General features: G+C 36.7%; 1 protein-coding gene across 1 annotated transcript in view; it reads left to right on the forward strand.

Moving 5' to 3' along the window:
* Positions 1-17,688, forward strand: part of adam19a (ADAM metallopeptidase domain 19a) — a 438,676-nt gene that overhangs the window by 373,589 nt on the left and 47,399 nt on the right. Inside the window, exon 17 of the mRNA XM_030162481.1 lies at positions 4,700-4,777. Within this exon, the coding sequence (XP_030018341.1) occupies positions 4,700-4,777 (78 nt within the window). The remainder of the gene's footprint in view (positions 1-4,699; positions 4,778-17,688) is intronic.

The following is a 17,688-nucleotide window of genomic DNA, read 5'->3' on the forward strand; positions in this document are numbered from 1 at the left end:
TGACAGGAGATCCTGTGCTAATGCACAACTCAGTGATGGAATGCTACATAAAGAAAGCCTTGAATTATTTATGACTTAAAGTCTCTAATAAGACTTAAACAAGCCTGTTGTGCATCTCAGACTTTATTTTATGTTCTGCACATCGTACATACTCATCCTGCAACTAGTTCTACTCTAGTCAAAGCCATAATGTTCCATTTGATGTGTGTTTTGATCAATCTCTGTGCAAACACAACTGTTAAAGGAGGGGTGGGAGATGTTTTCCTGGAGCATTTTTTTTTACTGTATTGCTTAAAATCCCCTTCACATTCTGATTATAACCAATTAATTAGATGCGCTAACACAAAAATAAAAAAAATTAGTTACCTGTTGAACAGACAGGACTGAAAAAATACCATCCAATCATTTTAAGCACCCAATTTAAATGACGGAACGGTGATATGTCTATCAAACTCAACTGCCATTTGTCCCTCCCCCCTCTGCGCGTACCCCTCTTCATACATGAATCATGCATTCTCAGAGGCTTGGAGCACTTGTACAGGAAATGAAGCCAGAGCTTGGCTATATTAGTTATATTAGGATGGAAAGAAAAATTTCATTTCAGTTGGGTGCTTAAAATGATTGGATGGTATTTTTTCAGTCCTGTCTGTTCAACAGGTGACTAATTTTTTTATTTTTGTGTTAGCGCATCTAATTAATTGGTTATAATCAGAATGTGAAGGGGATTTTAAGCAATACAGTAAAAAAAAATGCTCCAGGAAAACATCTCCCACCCCTCCTTTAACAGTTGTGTATGCACAGAGATTGATCAAAACACACATCAAATGGAACATTATGGCTTTGACTAGAATAGAACTAGTTGCAGGATGAGTATGTACGATGTGCAGAACATAAAATAAAGTCTGAGATGCACAACAGGCTTGTTTAAGTCTTATTAGAGACTTTAAGTCAAAAGTAATTCAAGGCTTTCTTTATGTAGCATTCCATCACTGAGTTGTGCATTAGTACAGGATCTCCTGTCATGTCATTATTACTACTGTTAGTGTAGCTTAAGTGCATGCGCGAGTGTGTGTTTAGAAGCAGCGTCTTTGTGCTATGTGTGCAGTTCTTACTATGAAAAGGCCTGTTCGATATGACGACTCAAAATCCATCATGTTCACTACCAAACATCAAGTTCACTGCCAAACTGTTTTGTCATTAACATAAATCACTAGGAAATGTAACATTAGTCAGATAGGTCTGAACTGGGGCTGTTCTGTAAGAGCAGGGGTGTTGGAGGAGACTGAATGAGGTATGCATGGATCGGGGTCGGAGCTTTTGAATTGATGCTATGCAGTGCTCGTGAACCCTCAGGAACAAGCAGTGCGCGTGCCAGTACTCTGGAGGCGTGGCTTCGGGGGGATGTCTGAAGAAAGGGGTTTGGATTTGGATTTTCAAAATGTAGCTTGCTCGAACCATTTTTCTAAGATCTCCTACCCCCCCTTTAAATTAGTGTTGTGGTCTTGTTGAAGAGTACAGCAGCACAGTGGCGTTGTCATTGTATCTCACTGATATATCCAGTTGCAAGAAAATGTTTGATGGTTTTCTAACTTAACCCATAAAGACCCAAACATCCATAATCAACCAAAAACATCTACTGATCTAAACTGTTTAATACCTGTTGATCCACTAAGCCTATCAATGTATGTAAAGAATTGGTGTAAAATACAGTTTGTCATCTTTTCATGGTAATCAGATATGACCCATTTGAACATTCAGAGGCTCCATAGTTACCATGGAAACACCGTCATCTTCTACAACAATGATTCACCAGTAAAACCCATGGAGTTGGATCAATGACAGTGGATGGAGATGCTTGTTTTATGTAGTTTTCCGTGCTTTTAATTTAATAACCCTCAACTTTAATCTGAGCTTTAACCCTTTCATGCATGAATTATGAGAACCTTAATCACGATTTTTTTCCTGAGGGTTTTTATCCCTCTTTAGGCATAAAAATAATTCTATTGATTTTTGTTAGCCTATTTTTATGGCGTTACAAAAATGTCCACTCAGCTGGACACCATGCATTTAGTTTTAGAACCAAAGAAACATGTATTGAATGATCTACTGTGTCAAAACTATGAAATAAAACATTTTTAATGCTGCTAAACTGATGTTTTCTCACATTTGAACATACCTGCATGGAGATAATATGCAAAAAAACTTGTTAATTACAGTCTAATAACAATTAGCAGTTTTTTTTACTCTCAAACATCTTACGGCAGATCAGGTTTATCTAGACCAGCAAAGTTACAGTAATGGTATGAATGTCAGTGTATGGGATGATGCATAAGCGTCCACTGTGTTGGCTGATATGGAACTAAAACCAAAAAATCCATGAATATACAAGAGAACACTTTTGAACAGCTGTCCACTGTAGTGACCAGTGTGCATGAAAGGGTTAATGAACATCTACATGATAAAATGCAAAATACAGAGGATAATATTATAATAAATGGTGGTGAATCACTTAAGGAAGGTTAGATATAGAGAAAGTTTCATTTGGGAACTGACACAAAAGTAGTGTTGGGTCTTTATGGGTTAAAAAGATCTACTCATAATCATACTGTTCTTATACTAAATAAAGGGAACCTAAATAAACAAACCAGACAGAAGGTGAAGGTTAACCCACTTTAGTATCCTTGTAGGGGAATTCGGACTCTGCAGTTTACCCATAATACACACACTGACACAGTGCCTATCATTATTACTAGCACCGAGTACATTAGGAGCAGCGAGCAGCCACTGAAGACACTGAGGGACCAACTCCAGATCTGCATCAGCATCATGGTCATTGACAATAACAGGAGAATTAACCTCTGTATAGCTGCATTTCATGGTGGAGGAAACCAAGAGAACTCATAAAGGCCACAAAAAGCCTTACCTGTACATTTATTCATTGGGGGAGATTATCCAATCTTAAATATTAGCATGAGGCAAAAGTAGCGCTGAAAAATAAAGCAAAATTTCAAGAATCACTATATAGCCAACAAATGGTGCCGGGCACAACAAACCCCACCCCTTGTAAGTATTGTAGTTTATTTTGGCATCGACCCGGCTGATGTCATCATCCCTATGCGTGTGTTGATGTCAGCGTATCAATTGCCTCTATATATGTGTAAAGTTTGAAGTAAATTGAAACAAAATTGATATTTTTTTATAGACGTGAAATTTCATCCATTATAAGTAAATGGAGGAAGAAAAAAGATTTTAAAAATTCATAAAAAATTTGAACTTTGGAAAATGTAACCACATCTATTCGGGGTCACTGGCAATCTATAAACCCAATTCCGTATGAATTCAGACAATATTTTTGCTGCTACAGACATGTGAAATTTTTCCCATTAAAAGTAAACAAAAAAAAAAAGAAAAATATTTTTAAAATTCCTAAAAAAAATTAAACTTTGACCTACTTTTCTCAAAATGTAAAGACATCTATTCTGGGTCACTGGCAATCTACAGGGTGACACAAAAAAATGGGAACTTTTTGACAATCCAATAAAACCAAGAGTGATGGAAGAAAAATATTTTATTCATAGTAACTGAAACCTTAAAACATGGCATTTAAGAAACAATGATGGAATTTTCATTTTTTAAAAATTACTTCCTGTAGATGGCGTCCTCCTGTACGAATACATTCTTGAAATCTGCTGTTGAGATTCCTCATTGACTGCTGCAACATCTCAGCTGGTTTCTTCTTTAGGACAGATCCAGTCTCTTCAAAGTTATTAATCCAACATTTTATCGCGTGTTTTGATGGAACAGCACCATGACGTCCTAAGTTGTAAAAACGTCGGAACTCCCTCTGCGCAGCTGTCAAACTATCACCGTTTTTATAAAACATTTTTATGGCTAACGCATGCTGTTGCCCGTTCCACTGATCCATGGTTACTAAAATGGGGGTGTGTTTACTTGCTCAAGGTCACTGTCTCGCAGTGCTGCCACTTGCTCATGTCTGCCAATACGCACTTCAAAAATTCCCGTTTTTTTTTTTTGCGTCACCCTGTATAAACCCAATTTAGTATGAATTCAACCAATAATTTTGCTGCTAGACTGTTAACAAACAAACAAACAAACCGAACCCCTTGCCTCCCCTTCAGGGGATGAGGTAGTAACAATATTTTACCTGTAGGAGCACCAGTGCGCTTTAAATAATTAAATGTGGGGTTGCAGAGATAGATGACAGTGGTTGGTCAGTGTCAAATATAATGACTGTCATTCAAGCCTCAGCCAATAAATAAATGAAACACTTTGTTTAAGTGAGTTCCCTTTTCTATCTTATATTCATCTCTCTTTATCAGACTGACTTCGTAACTGTATTTTTGGTTCATATTTAAGGACAAAAAGAAAGAGTTCTTCCATCTTGCTACCCAGGTGTCTATCCAAATATCAGTTCTTTACCTGGTCATAAAACTAAATATCACTCAGACCATTCTGGGGAAGGAGCTCAGTTCAGTCATTACAAGCAACAAACCTGTCTTTAATGTTTGGACGTGGCTGAAGACCAGGTACTGATACTGCTCCTGGTCCTGGCAGAAGGTTGATCAGCTTCTTCATGTATGTGTTAATGTTTGTGTATGTGTGTGTCTGTCTGTGTGTATGTATGTATGAACTGTAATCTCTAACACAGTATGTGATCATTCTGCTTGTGTTGCCACAGGTGTGCAGAGACCGCCGATGCCAAAATGCCTCTTTTACTGAGCTGGAGACCTGCATCGAACGCTGTCACGGCAACGGGGTAGGCGTGCACGCTTCCGCAGACACACACACACGCAGTCGCGCAACAGACTCACTTAGCTCCCGGGCACGGCTGCCTAATCTTATTGTCACACTGTGTCCTTGGGCAAAGGTAGCGCTTTGCACCGCTGTCACCAGGTCTGTCGTAAAAGGCAGGAAAATAGATGGCTAGAATACAAAAGCAACTGAAGTGATGAACTATTTATTGGAGCAGTACAAGCAAGCCCGAGGCAGATAAGGAAGAATCATACATAGTTTATGAGTCAGTAACCGAGCTCAAGTGTGAAGTGTTGGGGGCTTAAACACTTGTTACTTTAAGAGATCAGGGTGTAGATTGAGGATACTTATCAGTAGATTAGGATTTTGCCCTCTGTAGTCATTGGAAGATGTATTGATATGCGGCTGATTCTATCGAAAACGCATTAAAACATCTCTCAAGGGAAATCCATAAATCATAACCTGAGACATAAATATGATAATGCTACAGAATATTGAATTCCCTTTTTTATGAATTTTCCCCAAACTTAAATTACCTCCTTTTAAATGAAATTCACAAATTGATCTGTTTATTTCTGGAAAAAAAAATTTTCTCCTTTCAGTCAGATTCAGGTGGTAGATAAAAAACTAAATAAATGATCAGTCCATCCAGAGAGAGCAGAACACGTCACCTTGTAAACACTGGTTTTGGTCATATCCTGTAGAAAAAAAAAAGAAGTAAATAAATACAGGTTGGCAAAAAGGTAGTGGGGGAAAACAGAGCACTGATTTATGTTGTCATTTCTGAGAATAGCTGAACAAAATGTAAGCCTGTACGGTTCCACAGGGCTCTAGAAAGAATAAAGCACTCTAATACAATTGGCAGTTGCCATTAATGTCCACAGAAATGGCTTTTTGATAGCTGGGAGGTTACAGACTGAAGCTGATGACATGCTGACAGCTAATATTTTTGTCTGATGTCTAGTATTTGTAAAGACACAGGGAAATTAAACCAGCAATTTTTTTCCCCCCGTTTAGGATTTTGCCACTGACAGCTTCTCCCTCAGTCCCCGCTCTTGTTTTTTTTTTTTTTCCGAGCCTGGGTTATTTCAGTGTGAACAAAGCAGCCCGGTCTAAGAAACAAATGGAAACTGTTACATTCCAGTTTCATGCTCTGTTACAGCTTGACAAAAATATAAACCTTATGTTAGCAGTTTTTCAGTTTGTAGGATGACTAAAGCTGTGCAATCAGGAGAAAAATCAGTCTGAAAACACAACAAAAACACAAGAGCAAACTCAAACAGAAATTCTCAATACGATTTATTGTGTAAATCATATTTTATTTTATATTTTGGTGTTGGTTTAACAGATTTAAATCTGCTGCAGCTGACTAGTTAATTAGGAAACTAGCTAAAAGGCATCATGTAGTATTGATTTTCCAAATGCTCAACATCGGGGGAAGGTATAATGAGCTGACCTCGAACTACTGCAAGTCATACACTGATTTATACACCTGGATTTGAGGTTTCAGATACAGATTTATCACACAAAGAAATAACAGACATGTGTAAAATGATATATGATTCTACAACCCGCCCATTATTACATACCCATATACAAAAACAGTTTTACAAGTGTCTGTTTTGTGACCTAAAATTACGTTTATGTGTGCACGAAAGGCCCAAACATAGAGAAAAATATCTGTTTTGTAAAATATCTGCACTAGTGTGGATGGGGGAGCTTTGTATTGAACAGCTACATCTGATTTGACTAATACAATTCTGAGTCAGCTACAGCCTTAAAGGTACACTTTGCTGTTGTTTTATACTCTTTTCTATCATGTTTACAGTTACGTTCATCACATCATAATGTGTTATATACTTTAACCCATAAAGACCCAAACAGCCACCGATGACCAAAACTATCTACTGATATAAAATGTTTAATTACTGTTGATCCACTAAACCTATTAATCCATGTAAATAACTGGTGTAAAATGCAGTTTGTCATCTTTTCATGGTCATCAGATATGACCCATTTGGACGTTCAGAAGCTCTGTAGTTACCGTGGAAACACAGTCATCTTCTACAACATTGATTCACCAGTAAAACCAATGGAGTTGGATCAATGACAGTGGATGGAGGTGCCTTTTTTTTTACATTCAGTTATTGATATCTTTGCTGAAAAAGTAACTTTTTCTTCCATTTTTTTTCTATTTTTGATACAATAACCCTCGACTTTAATCTGAGCTTTTTTTGAACATCTACATGATCAGTGAATTAGATATATGAAAATGCCTGATGTTCACTGAAAAAACACAAAATACAGATGATTCTGTCAGTAAATTGTGATAAATCACTAAAGAAAAGTTAAATATAGAGAAAAAAATATATTGGAACTGCCACAAAAATAACACTGGGGTCTTTATGGGTTAAGACTGAGCGAATGATGAGCTCTAAACTCTAAATTCTGCCTATTAAACCATAAAGACCCAGTGCTTCTTATGTGGCAGTTCTCAAATGATTTTTACTCTATTTTTAACCTTTCTTGAGTGATTTATCACCATTTATTCAAATATCCTCAGTATTTTGAATTTTAAGTGAAAATCAGGTTGTTCTTATATGGGTACTTCTATGAAACTGGTCCCTAAAAACAGGACAGAGGGGCTTAAACTTAAAACCAGATGTAGACTAATGTTATAAAGCAACTTTGGAAGCACTCTGGGTCTTTTTTAAAAATGAATATTTACAGAGATAAAAGAAAAAACATTTTTCAGATAAAACACATTTTTATATTATTTTTATACAAAAATCGACATGTAACAGTGAAAAGGACACAAAAATTATGCGCTACTATTTTTTTTAATATCTTTTTATTTTCTCACAGGTACATTTTGGGAATCAAACTAATTGTGCAACAGAGAGTGTTTCACAAAAATGACCATTGTTGCAAAATCACTCGTAATTTATATCTGTTTAAATGGGCAGGTTCTGCATGTAAGTGGACACGATGGGTTACACACAAAACCTGGAATGAGACTGCCAATTCTTGAAAAACCCACATGTCTGGATTAGGAAAACCACTAGGATCAGTGTCTTTATTTATAGCGGTATATAAGACCTTTTCAAGCCATGTTCTCCAGATCCAATGCACTGGTACCTATGTAGCTTTTCCTGTCCCAGTTTGGGTTTTATTTTTGGCCCCGATATTTTATTAAAAAATCATTAATTTTGGGATGGCTCTGAGCAAGAGTATAATATTTTTGCATTTATCTGAGGTCATCATTAGGTACATTGTGGGGGGAAATATGTCTGAATTTCTCTTTTATTATTGGGTCTAAAAAGCTGGTTAAGGGCCAGATACCAAAATAAATCCAGTTTCATAGAAGCACCTATAATATGCTACTCATGATGTTCATAAAAGCCCAGATTAAAGTTAAGGGTTATTATGTCAGAGACAAAGAAAACTGAAGAAAAAGTGACTTTCAATAAAATCTATCATTAACTGAACATAAAATAAGTGTCTCCAATCACTGTCATTTCTCAAACTCCATGGGTTTTACTGGTGAATCAGTGTTGTAGAAGATGATTGTTTCCACGGTAACTACAGAGCCTCTGAACGTCCAAATGGGTCAAATCTGATGACTATGAAAAGATGACAAACTGTATTTTACACTAATTATTTACATTTGTCGACAGGTTTAGTGGATCAACAGGTATTAAACAGTTTATATCAGTAGATGATTTGAGGTCTTTATGGGTTAAAGACTCATTGCTATGACAAGTCTGCATACCACAGTATTTTTGGTTTTTTCGACTACTATTATTATTTAGACAGAACTAGGCTGAATTACACCTTGACAGGCCGTCAGGGTCTATATATTTAACACACACAATGAGGTGACAGTGGCAGCTAACGGTGTTGCGTTGGCTATCCTCTAAGCATTCTCATCCCCTGAACTGAAATGAGCAAATGCAGCTAAATTATGCTAATAGGCTGGGCAGTAATTAAGTACTGGTAAACTTCAGGGAACATTTGTGCAATAAAATCCTTTGATGGTCTTGTTGGTGTAGCTTTTCAGTTGAGCTGTCAGGGAAAAATACCAGAATAAAGAGAAGCTCTGAAGGGTTGACTCTACCAGCACCAGGCTGTCAATCACACCTGTCAATCAGTGCTTATGGCAGTAATCAAAGCCTTCTATTAGCCCTGAAATCTTATTAATGGTGCATTAATTTACAAAAAAAAAAAAAAACACCAGGATATTTATTATAGGCTCCAAATAAAGCAACTGAGACCATAATGACTGAGTATTTCTAGAGAGAAGTTGCCAGAGTTGGGATTTTTTTTTTTTTTTTTTTTTTTTTGAGACAGCCGTCAGTATTTCAATCTGCGTTGGCTTCAATTTCAAACTACTTTCCTCAGCTGTTTTCAGACCCTACAACCAAGACATTTTTCAAGCCTAAGTTTCCAATAATAGCTTGAAAGTTTCATACAACAGCATATGACTCCGGTCCCAGTTTGTGTTTCCTCATAGCCAATGTTTGTGAGCATTTTGAGCTGCTTAAATAAAATTTCACACAGAATTTAAGTGTCTGTTTACCGCATCTACTGTATAAGGGACCAGGCATTGTTATGCGATGAGTGTTAGAAACACTCTGAGTGAGTAGAAAACCACATTCTGCATCCTCACCTCCTTTTAATCCCCCTCTGTTTCTAACTTCATTTTGCTGTTTTTGTCCTTTGTGCCATTTTCATTCCCTGCCTTTCAATATTACAGTAGATGGATAATGGAAATGGCTAAGGGTCAGGATTATTCTAAACAGACAGTTTTGCCTTTTACAGCTCAAGGTCTCCTCATGTGTTAGAAAATGTGTGTGTGCTTTTTTATAATTTAGCATTATCATTTGATTCCTATTGATTCCTCAGGCTTTCGGAGTGAGCTGGATGTTCCTGCAAATAAAATGGAATAACAAGCAGGGGAAGCACTACTACGTTCTCCTGCTTTGCATCTTATTTGGAAAAGCTGAAAACAAATCAGAGCTCATTTTGACTGAGCACACTGATGTATATGTTGTTTATCAGTGATGGCATGTTTAGACCCAGGTCATGCCATTTGATTTCCTCATACCGTTCTATTCTCATATTAATTTAATCTAAAAAATACCTCTCAAATGTGCAGCTTAAAAACATTTTGCACTTTTTTTTTTTTTTATCACAACAGCAGGGTTTTTGATTCTAAAGTAAGGGAACGATAAGAATCAGCAAACAACTGCGCCCTTCAAGTAGACTGAGTGCTAATGGGGTAAATAGACATCTTAATCACTGATAGGATAATTACATCTGGATGTAATTGGAGCATGGCAGTATTTTCTCCTTCATTTAAAAGTGGTGAATTACACAAGATGTCTGGAGATATTAATCACGTCTAAATGCTAATTTCATGATAAAAAAAGTTTAAGACAAGTCAATTAAAAAGTCTTAGAGGCAATTTACTGCCAAATATAGTGAATGAAAATTGACTTTTTTCTTTTAACTTAGCCTTAATGGTAGCCATTAACGGTCATCAGGCACAATAGTTTTAATTTGGGTAATTTTTAATCTCAGCGAGTGTATGAAAATTATTTCCTGGCAGGGTTTGTCTTGTCAAAGCGAATCCACCATTACTGTTACTGACAAAATCAGTTAATGTCGTCAATAATAACTCAGTAATTCATGATGGAATTGTCCCGTTTAAGCCGTAATGTTTTAAAGAGACAGTTAGTTTCTTTTTGTAAATGAAACTGTGCTCCCCACCCTGTCAGAATGCACACTAAAAGGATGTCCTGGATGATCAGATGATTGTTTCTATATGCAGGATTTAATGTATGTCATTTTATTGAGATACACAAGAAAATGCAGGAAAGAGGTAAATAGAACTAAAACACCAAAAAGTCAGCATTAAATAGGTTCTACAGGTTAGAGTCTGTATTTATTGTGACCTCCATTTGGACTGGCACATCTTGAACTCTCTTGGGTCAACTGTCTGCAGGTTTTCTTAGAGTATATTTTACCAAGTTTCCTGCAGAACATCCCAGTTTTTCTTCACCCTTGTGCTATCTTTTATTCTGTTCTCTGTCCATATGATCCAATAGAGCCTTCTACAATATTCATATTTTTTCTGAAGTGGATTTTTTCAATTCTGTTTGCATATTTCCTGTATATTCCAGCTACATATTACGGCACAAATACTGAGAACTGTATACGTATGGTCATCAGAACCTCCCTAAAATAACAATACTAATGATGGCATTTTTCCACAGCTCTATATTTTATACGATAAATCTCATAAAGAATTAAATAAAATACAAATCTACACATTTGACTTCTTCCCAACCCCATCCCCCTGGAATAGAAAAAGTACAGAAACAGAAGTGACTTCATCATATTGATGCAAAAATCATATAAGGTCTATTATTGACATAAGGAAGTGCTGCCGATTGATCTGACTGTTCTGTACATGTCCCCCTGAGCACTGAATGTCCAACCATAGCTTAGCAACCGTTATGAGGCATGTCTTCTTTTCACCATGAGATTTTACAGACAAATAATATAGTTTTTATTACAAAAAAAATACAAGAGCCACAGTATATTAAATCAATGAGGGTTTTTCTCAAACGGAAGTTATAAGTGCCAGCTAAATTCCTATATTTGTAGTTCGTATCAATGTAGAGGAGCGTATATAAAACTAAACCAGTGCATTATTTTGTTAAAGTATGGATTGTGTTCTTCTCTTTTTCTCTTCATACATCTTGAGCCTGATTTGTCATTCCTGATATAACACATATATATATATATGTATATGTGCCAAGTGCATATTTTCAAGGTCCTTGTTATAAAACAAATCTTCAAAATATCAGTATATTCAACAGACACACAAAGTTAATGTGCCTTTAAGAGTCCTTAGAACCGAGATAACAGCCACCTTTTTCTTTTTTTGTCAGCAAAAACACGACTGGCAGGGAACAAATGAGCTGCTTTACTCTGTCTGTCTGATATCAAATACCCAATTTTACAAAAACAACTGTGAATTTAAACCTCCATCCTTGTGTAAACTGTCCCAGGAGAATGGAAGTCTCATGTATAGTGTATGATACGACCCTCTGTTGTAGCAATTTGGGGAAGAAATGAGGCTCTGAAGCTGCCTCAGCTGTGGGGATGTAATATTAGATACACTTGGTTTCAGGTGCTTTGCTTCAGTGATAGTAGGTTTCATGACACTCCATTTGTTTATTTTTATTCATCCCCACCATGGTTCAATTCACTAGAGATGAAAAGAAAGTTGCCATCAACTCCCTCTTTACAGTTTCACTACAAAGTGTTTACTCTAAGCAGCCACCAGGTACATTTCACACAGTTAGTTACATACAGCAGAGTCTATATGCACCGTCCAGCCCAAAAAATAAGTCTCCACCTGGGGTTAACAAAGCAAAGAGGTCCTTCCATTGGATAATTACTGCACTGATTATGTTTCAGCTGCAACAAATTGTTTAACCTTTTAACTCAGTGATTCTCAAGTGGTGGGTCACGACTCAAAAGTGGGTCACAAACCCGTTTTCAGTGGGTCGTTGGCCTTTGTCTGGGCAAAAATGATGTTAAGAAACTAATCCTGTGCTTTATTTTTGGTGAAGTGGCTACTGACACAGCACTGTGGCATGAAATATCAATTTTGTCTATTACCACAGAGCCAATCTGCGCTCTTATTATATCATGTGTAGACTGGTGACTTGTCACATCCTGAAACATCACATCCCGAAAAGTATCAAAACAATCAGATAGCAAACAGGTTGGACTTAAAAACCAGCAGAGACTTAGCTCAATAGGTAATGCTTCAAACTGCAATGTGGAAGTCTCAGGATTGATTCCTGGTCAAAGCAGCAATTTTTTCTGCAGATTTTCTAACGGGGGGGGGGGGGGGGGGGGGGGCATGGCATCGAGGACACCAATAAGTAAAATCCGACATTGATATAAGTCAGCCACTGGGACAACAGTCAGAGTGCAGAATTCGGACCACAGCACTCAAGACACAGAACTGATACAGAACTGAAGTCACACAGCACACTGCTGCATCTAACATGTAGCTCCGCCCACCTTCTGTATCCTCAATCTCACTGATTGCACACAGCAAAGAACACCATAAAACAACAACATATAGAGAATTTACAATAATTCCTATTCTATACTATATACTATCACTAATTTGTCGTTTCTTCCATCAGTTGTCACAGTACTGTGGTAGAAAAATGCACAAAAGAATGCACTGAAGTATACGTCATATATCACCACAGTACTGTGGCAATAAGAGGATAATGAGTTCATAGAACAGTATCCATGATTGGCTCTAGTACAGATGCTAACATCGGATTGGCTCTGTGGTAACAGACAAACCCATATTTTGTGCCACAGTACTGTGGCAGTAGCCATTGCCTATTTTTTATGGAGCTGAGCACCACCCATTCACACTCCCAGCAGTAGGTGGCAGTTACGCGCTGTAATGTTAATTAACACCAGACACTTCACAGCATAAAAGAAAACCCAAAAGTTTCTATTCATATCATGGAGAAACTCAGGTATGACAACAACCACATCAGATATGGTTTTACCTACACTGAGGACAAAAACCTCAGTGAGTTTAATGTTTCAGTAAGTGACTGAATGCAGTTTGACTTTTTAATTGAGTTCACATTTTCGGTCTTGGTTAAAATGTACCCACTGCAGTGTAAAGGGAATATTTCCATATTTATCATCACCACCTGCCGGTCAGTTTGGTTCATCATTAAACTTGTCTTCTGTGTTTTCATACTGTGATATTCTGTATTTTCTGAGGTTCAAAACACACCATCTTTTTATTAAATATATTTGAGAAGTTTAACTTTATCAGTTTGGGTCGTGGCTTGTCGTTGAGGGGTGGTAGTTGGTCCTGATGCCAGACCAGTTCAGAACCACTGTTTTAACTGATGCCACGAGGAGTTTCTCATTGTTAAGCAAACATCACTTTAAGAGAATAAAGACTGGACTGGGTGTCAATGGAAAAAGGTCATGTGGTCTGATGAGTCCAGACTGACCCTGTTCCAGAGTAATAGACACATCAGGGTAAGAAGAGAGGCAGATGAAGTGATTACCCATCATGCTTAGTGCCTACAGTGCAAGACTGTGGGGGCAGTGTTATGATCTAGGGTTGATTCAGATGATCAGGTCTTACTGTCCATAACATGAGGTCAACTGAACCTGAATATACTGAATCCACATCTGAACATCAGTGGATTTTTTTCTCTGTATTCCAAGATGATAATACGTGGTTCAGGGACCATGGGACATCATTTTCACACATGGATTGGACACCACAGAGTCCAGACCTGAACCCCATTGAGAGTCTTTGAGATGTACATAAATGATACACTGGGCTGTGTGTTTAATAATCCCCTGCAGCCACGGAAATAAATTGTCAGCTCCTCCAACTCTAGGTTTGGCTCATTTCAAATTCAATTCCAATATTTTTCAAGCATATATCTAGGTAAATATAATATTAACTGAAATATTAAAGACAATAATATATTGACTCTTACATTTATGTTGTCCTATGAACCACAGATGCCGTGGTACTGCCTTTCGTTTGAGGCTAAGAAGAGACTTGTTGCTGCCACTTTTATGTCTGTGCTTGATTATGGAGACATTATTTATATGAATGCGTCATCTCAGAGCTTAAATGCCCTTGACACTGTTTACTATGGTGCTCTGAGGTTTATCACAGGCCTCAGAGCCAAACTCATGATTGTCTTTTACATGGTTGAGTTGGATAGACAGATCATTTTACACGCAGACTGAAACACTGGTATTCTTTTATCTATAAATGTATCCTCGGTCTGCTTCCATCATACTTACTGGTCTACATCTGTTGGAATGTCTTGAATAATTACAGTCTCTGGTCCCAGGATCTGTTGTCTTTATGGGTTCCAAAAGTCAGAACAGAACTGGGAAAGAAAGGTTTTAAATATTCTGCTCCCACTGCCCGGAACAACCCTCAGAAGGACATTAAACTAAAGGAACTGGTCTCTTTTAATACATTCAAAGTAATTTTAAATGAATGGGAAAAGGATAAATGTGGGTGCAGATGTTTTTTCTAACTGTTTGAATTGGGTTTTCTTTGAGATACGTTTAAGGAATATTGTTGTTATACTTTTAGTACCTTTAAAATAATGGTGACATTTTATATGTATGTTCTTATCGGTTTTAAGTTGGTTTTTAGTACTGACTTTCATTGTGTTTATGTATATTAGTGTGGATGTATGGCTGTGATTTCCATTGTGTATAACTTCTCAGATTCAGATTCAGAAAACTTTATTTATCATACAGGCAATTAATTTGCAGCTTACCACAGACATCAGCCCACATCCAAAGTGTAATGTGACAAACATAAATAAATCAGTGCACAAATACAAGATCATTGAAAGCAACTACAAATAAATGCATTTAAATAATCAACAATAAATAATCAATAAATGCCAATGCAGACTAAAAGACCCTATTGGTTCCGCTAACATAAAAAACAAAATCTCATATAAAATGACTAAAATGGCTGCCGCCAGAGTTTAAAAGTGTGAAAGCTGAAGGAATAAAAGATTTTGAATATCTGTTAGTTCTCCTCTGAGGTGCGTGGAAACACCAGCCTGAAGGCATATCCAAGCAAGCTTCTTATGCAACACATGGTGAGGATCCCTTATGATGGTCTCTGCTTTCCTCACCACCTGAAGCTCCCAGAGGGAAGACAAGTCTCTTCTGCTGCTACTACTGCTGTTTTGGCCAGGACACTCTTGAAAAAGAGATTTTTAATCTCAATGAGCTTTTTTTTTTTTCCTGGTTAAATAAAGGTTATAATAATAAAAATATATAGATTAAAATTATATTTTTAGAGGCATCCATTAGTTTCTGTTGGTAAGGTTTGTTGCAAGATTTGAGACGCTTCTAACAAAAGGATACTGAACACATTTTTATTAATTATAAAGCTAGTTACTTTCATCTCCTTTATCCAACTGAGCTCAAGGATTCACATAAATACAAAGAAAAATAATTAAAATACAGCACAGCCTTCATTTCATTTCATTTAGTTCAATTCAGCTCAAAGGCAGCTTTATTGACATGAAATTGTCACGGAACAATGCAGTAAAATACCATCACAGAATAATAATAAGACTAATGATTAAAACAGTACACAATAACAATGACATTAATTATGTGTCTTGTTGACTGGCCCTGAGGTTGGGTCATGTGGTTATGTTATGTCTCCGTTTCCTCGGAGAACATATTTGTATTATAGAGAGCACATTAAGCTTTTTAAATCATAGAAGTGAATTTGTTAAATTGGTGTTTTTTATTTCATTGTGTTTTTTATTTTTTTTTCGTTGTGGGAGGAGTCACATTTATCTCAGTTACGCCTATCGGACAGGGATCACATCTTCTGTTTTCTTGATTTTTTGTCTTCCTTCGATTTCCAGTTTCCAGATTTCCAGCCTGTATTCAGTTAGAATTGTCTCTGCTTCTTATCTCTCACAGTGGAGGGACATTCTGTGAAGTCATAATCTGTTCATAATCTACAATCTCAACTAAAAAAAAAGTAGACACACAGGTATAAAGTCAAGGTCTGGGGAAAAAAAACTGCAGTTTTGAAAAAGTCTGGAAAAAGAGCAAGCTGTCTGTAAGACCGTGAACAGATCTTAGATTCAAGATTCAAGATTTATATTTGTCACATGCTCATGATATGAACAGTGAAATGCAAGAACTGTCCACAAAGGCCATCCAATAGACATTAGACAACCAACAAAATTATATACAGCAAACTTACTGAAAACAATTTTTAGGGGTGAAGTCATGAATATAAAATGTAAAAAATATGAAATTATAGTGACTATGAAAAAAAACTCAAAAACAAACATTTACATAGTGCAGAAATAAGAGAATGTGCATTGTGCAATAGGTGCAAATGTTATCTATGTATGTGTGTGTATGTGTATACGTACATATTAACACTGCACTGCAGTCCAGTGTTCATCTTGGTTATGGTTCAAGTTATGGTTTGAGGTGTTACATGAAAAAGCAATGAATAATGAGTGTAAAACCCAAATCTGAATTCACTATGTGTAAAACTGAGGTCAGGAACAACTATTAAATGTAATGGATTCAGGAATTAGACAAAGATATGCAATATTTGATTGTCTTCTGTTAACTGGGCCAATTATAGCGTATCACCTATTGGTCAATATGTAACCGATGTATTAACTTTTTTGCTGTGTTACAGTGTGTTCAGTTTCACTTTCACTTTGACAATCACAGACTGCTACCCCCCCCCCACACACACACACACGCACACAATCACAGACCGCTATCTGCCCCACTCCAACAATCACGGACTGTTAATTCACATGTCCACCTTTATCTAATATTAGACTATTATATCCTGTGTATATCAATGGTCTAATTTCATGTATCGGCCGATATATGGGTTATCGGCCAATATATCCTACCAGGCAGTCTGCAAATCTGCATTTACCTTTATGTTAAACATCTCGTAATCTGTCTTCAATTCTATTTCATGGTGCTAAATTATGGAACACTCATTTAGATGTTTTAGATTCCTCTGCATCAGTATCTAGATATAGGAACAGACTAATACATCAAATGATGGTAGAATATTTGCTTTGACTCACTCAGCCCAAAGTGAACTGGTAAATGATGTCAGCTGGCCAAACCTGTTATGTTTTGTGGACTGTAAAATTATTTTATTTTATTCTTAGGTCATTCTTTAGTTTTTATGGGCGTGGTGTTTTATAAGCCTTTTTGGTTTCTACCCCTCCTATGCACATGTTATTATTTTTGGTCTTTACGTGTATTTTTGGTAGTTTTTTT

Source organism: Sphaeramia orbicularis, chromosome 18 (genome assembly GCF_902148855.1).
Source record: "Sphaeramia orbicularis chromosome 18, fSphaOr1.1, whole genome shotgun sequence".
NCBI lineage: Eukaryota > Metazoa > Chordata > Actinopteri > Kurtiformes > Apogonidae > Sphaeramia > Sphaeramia orbicularis.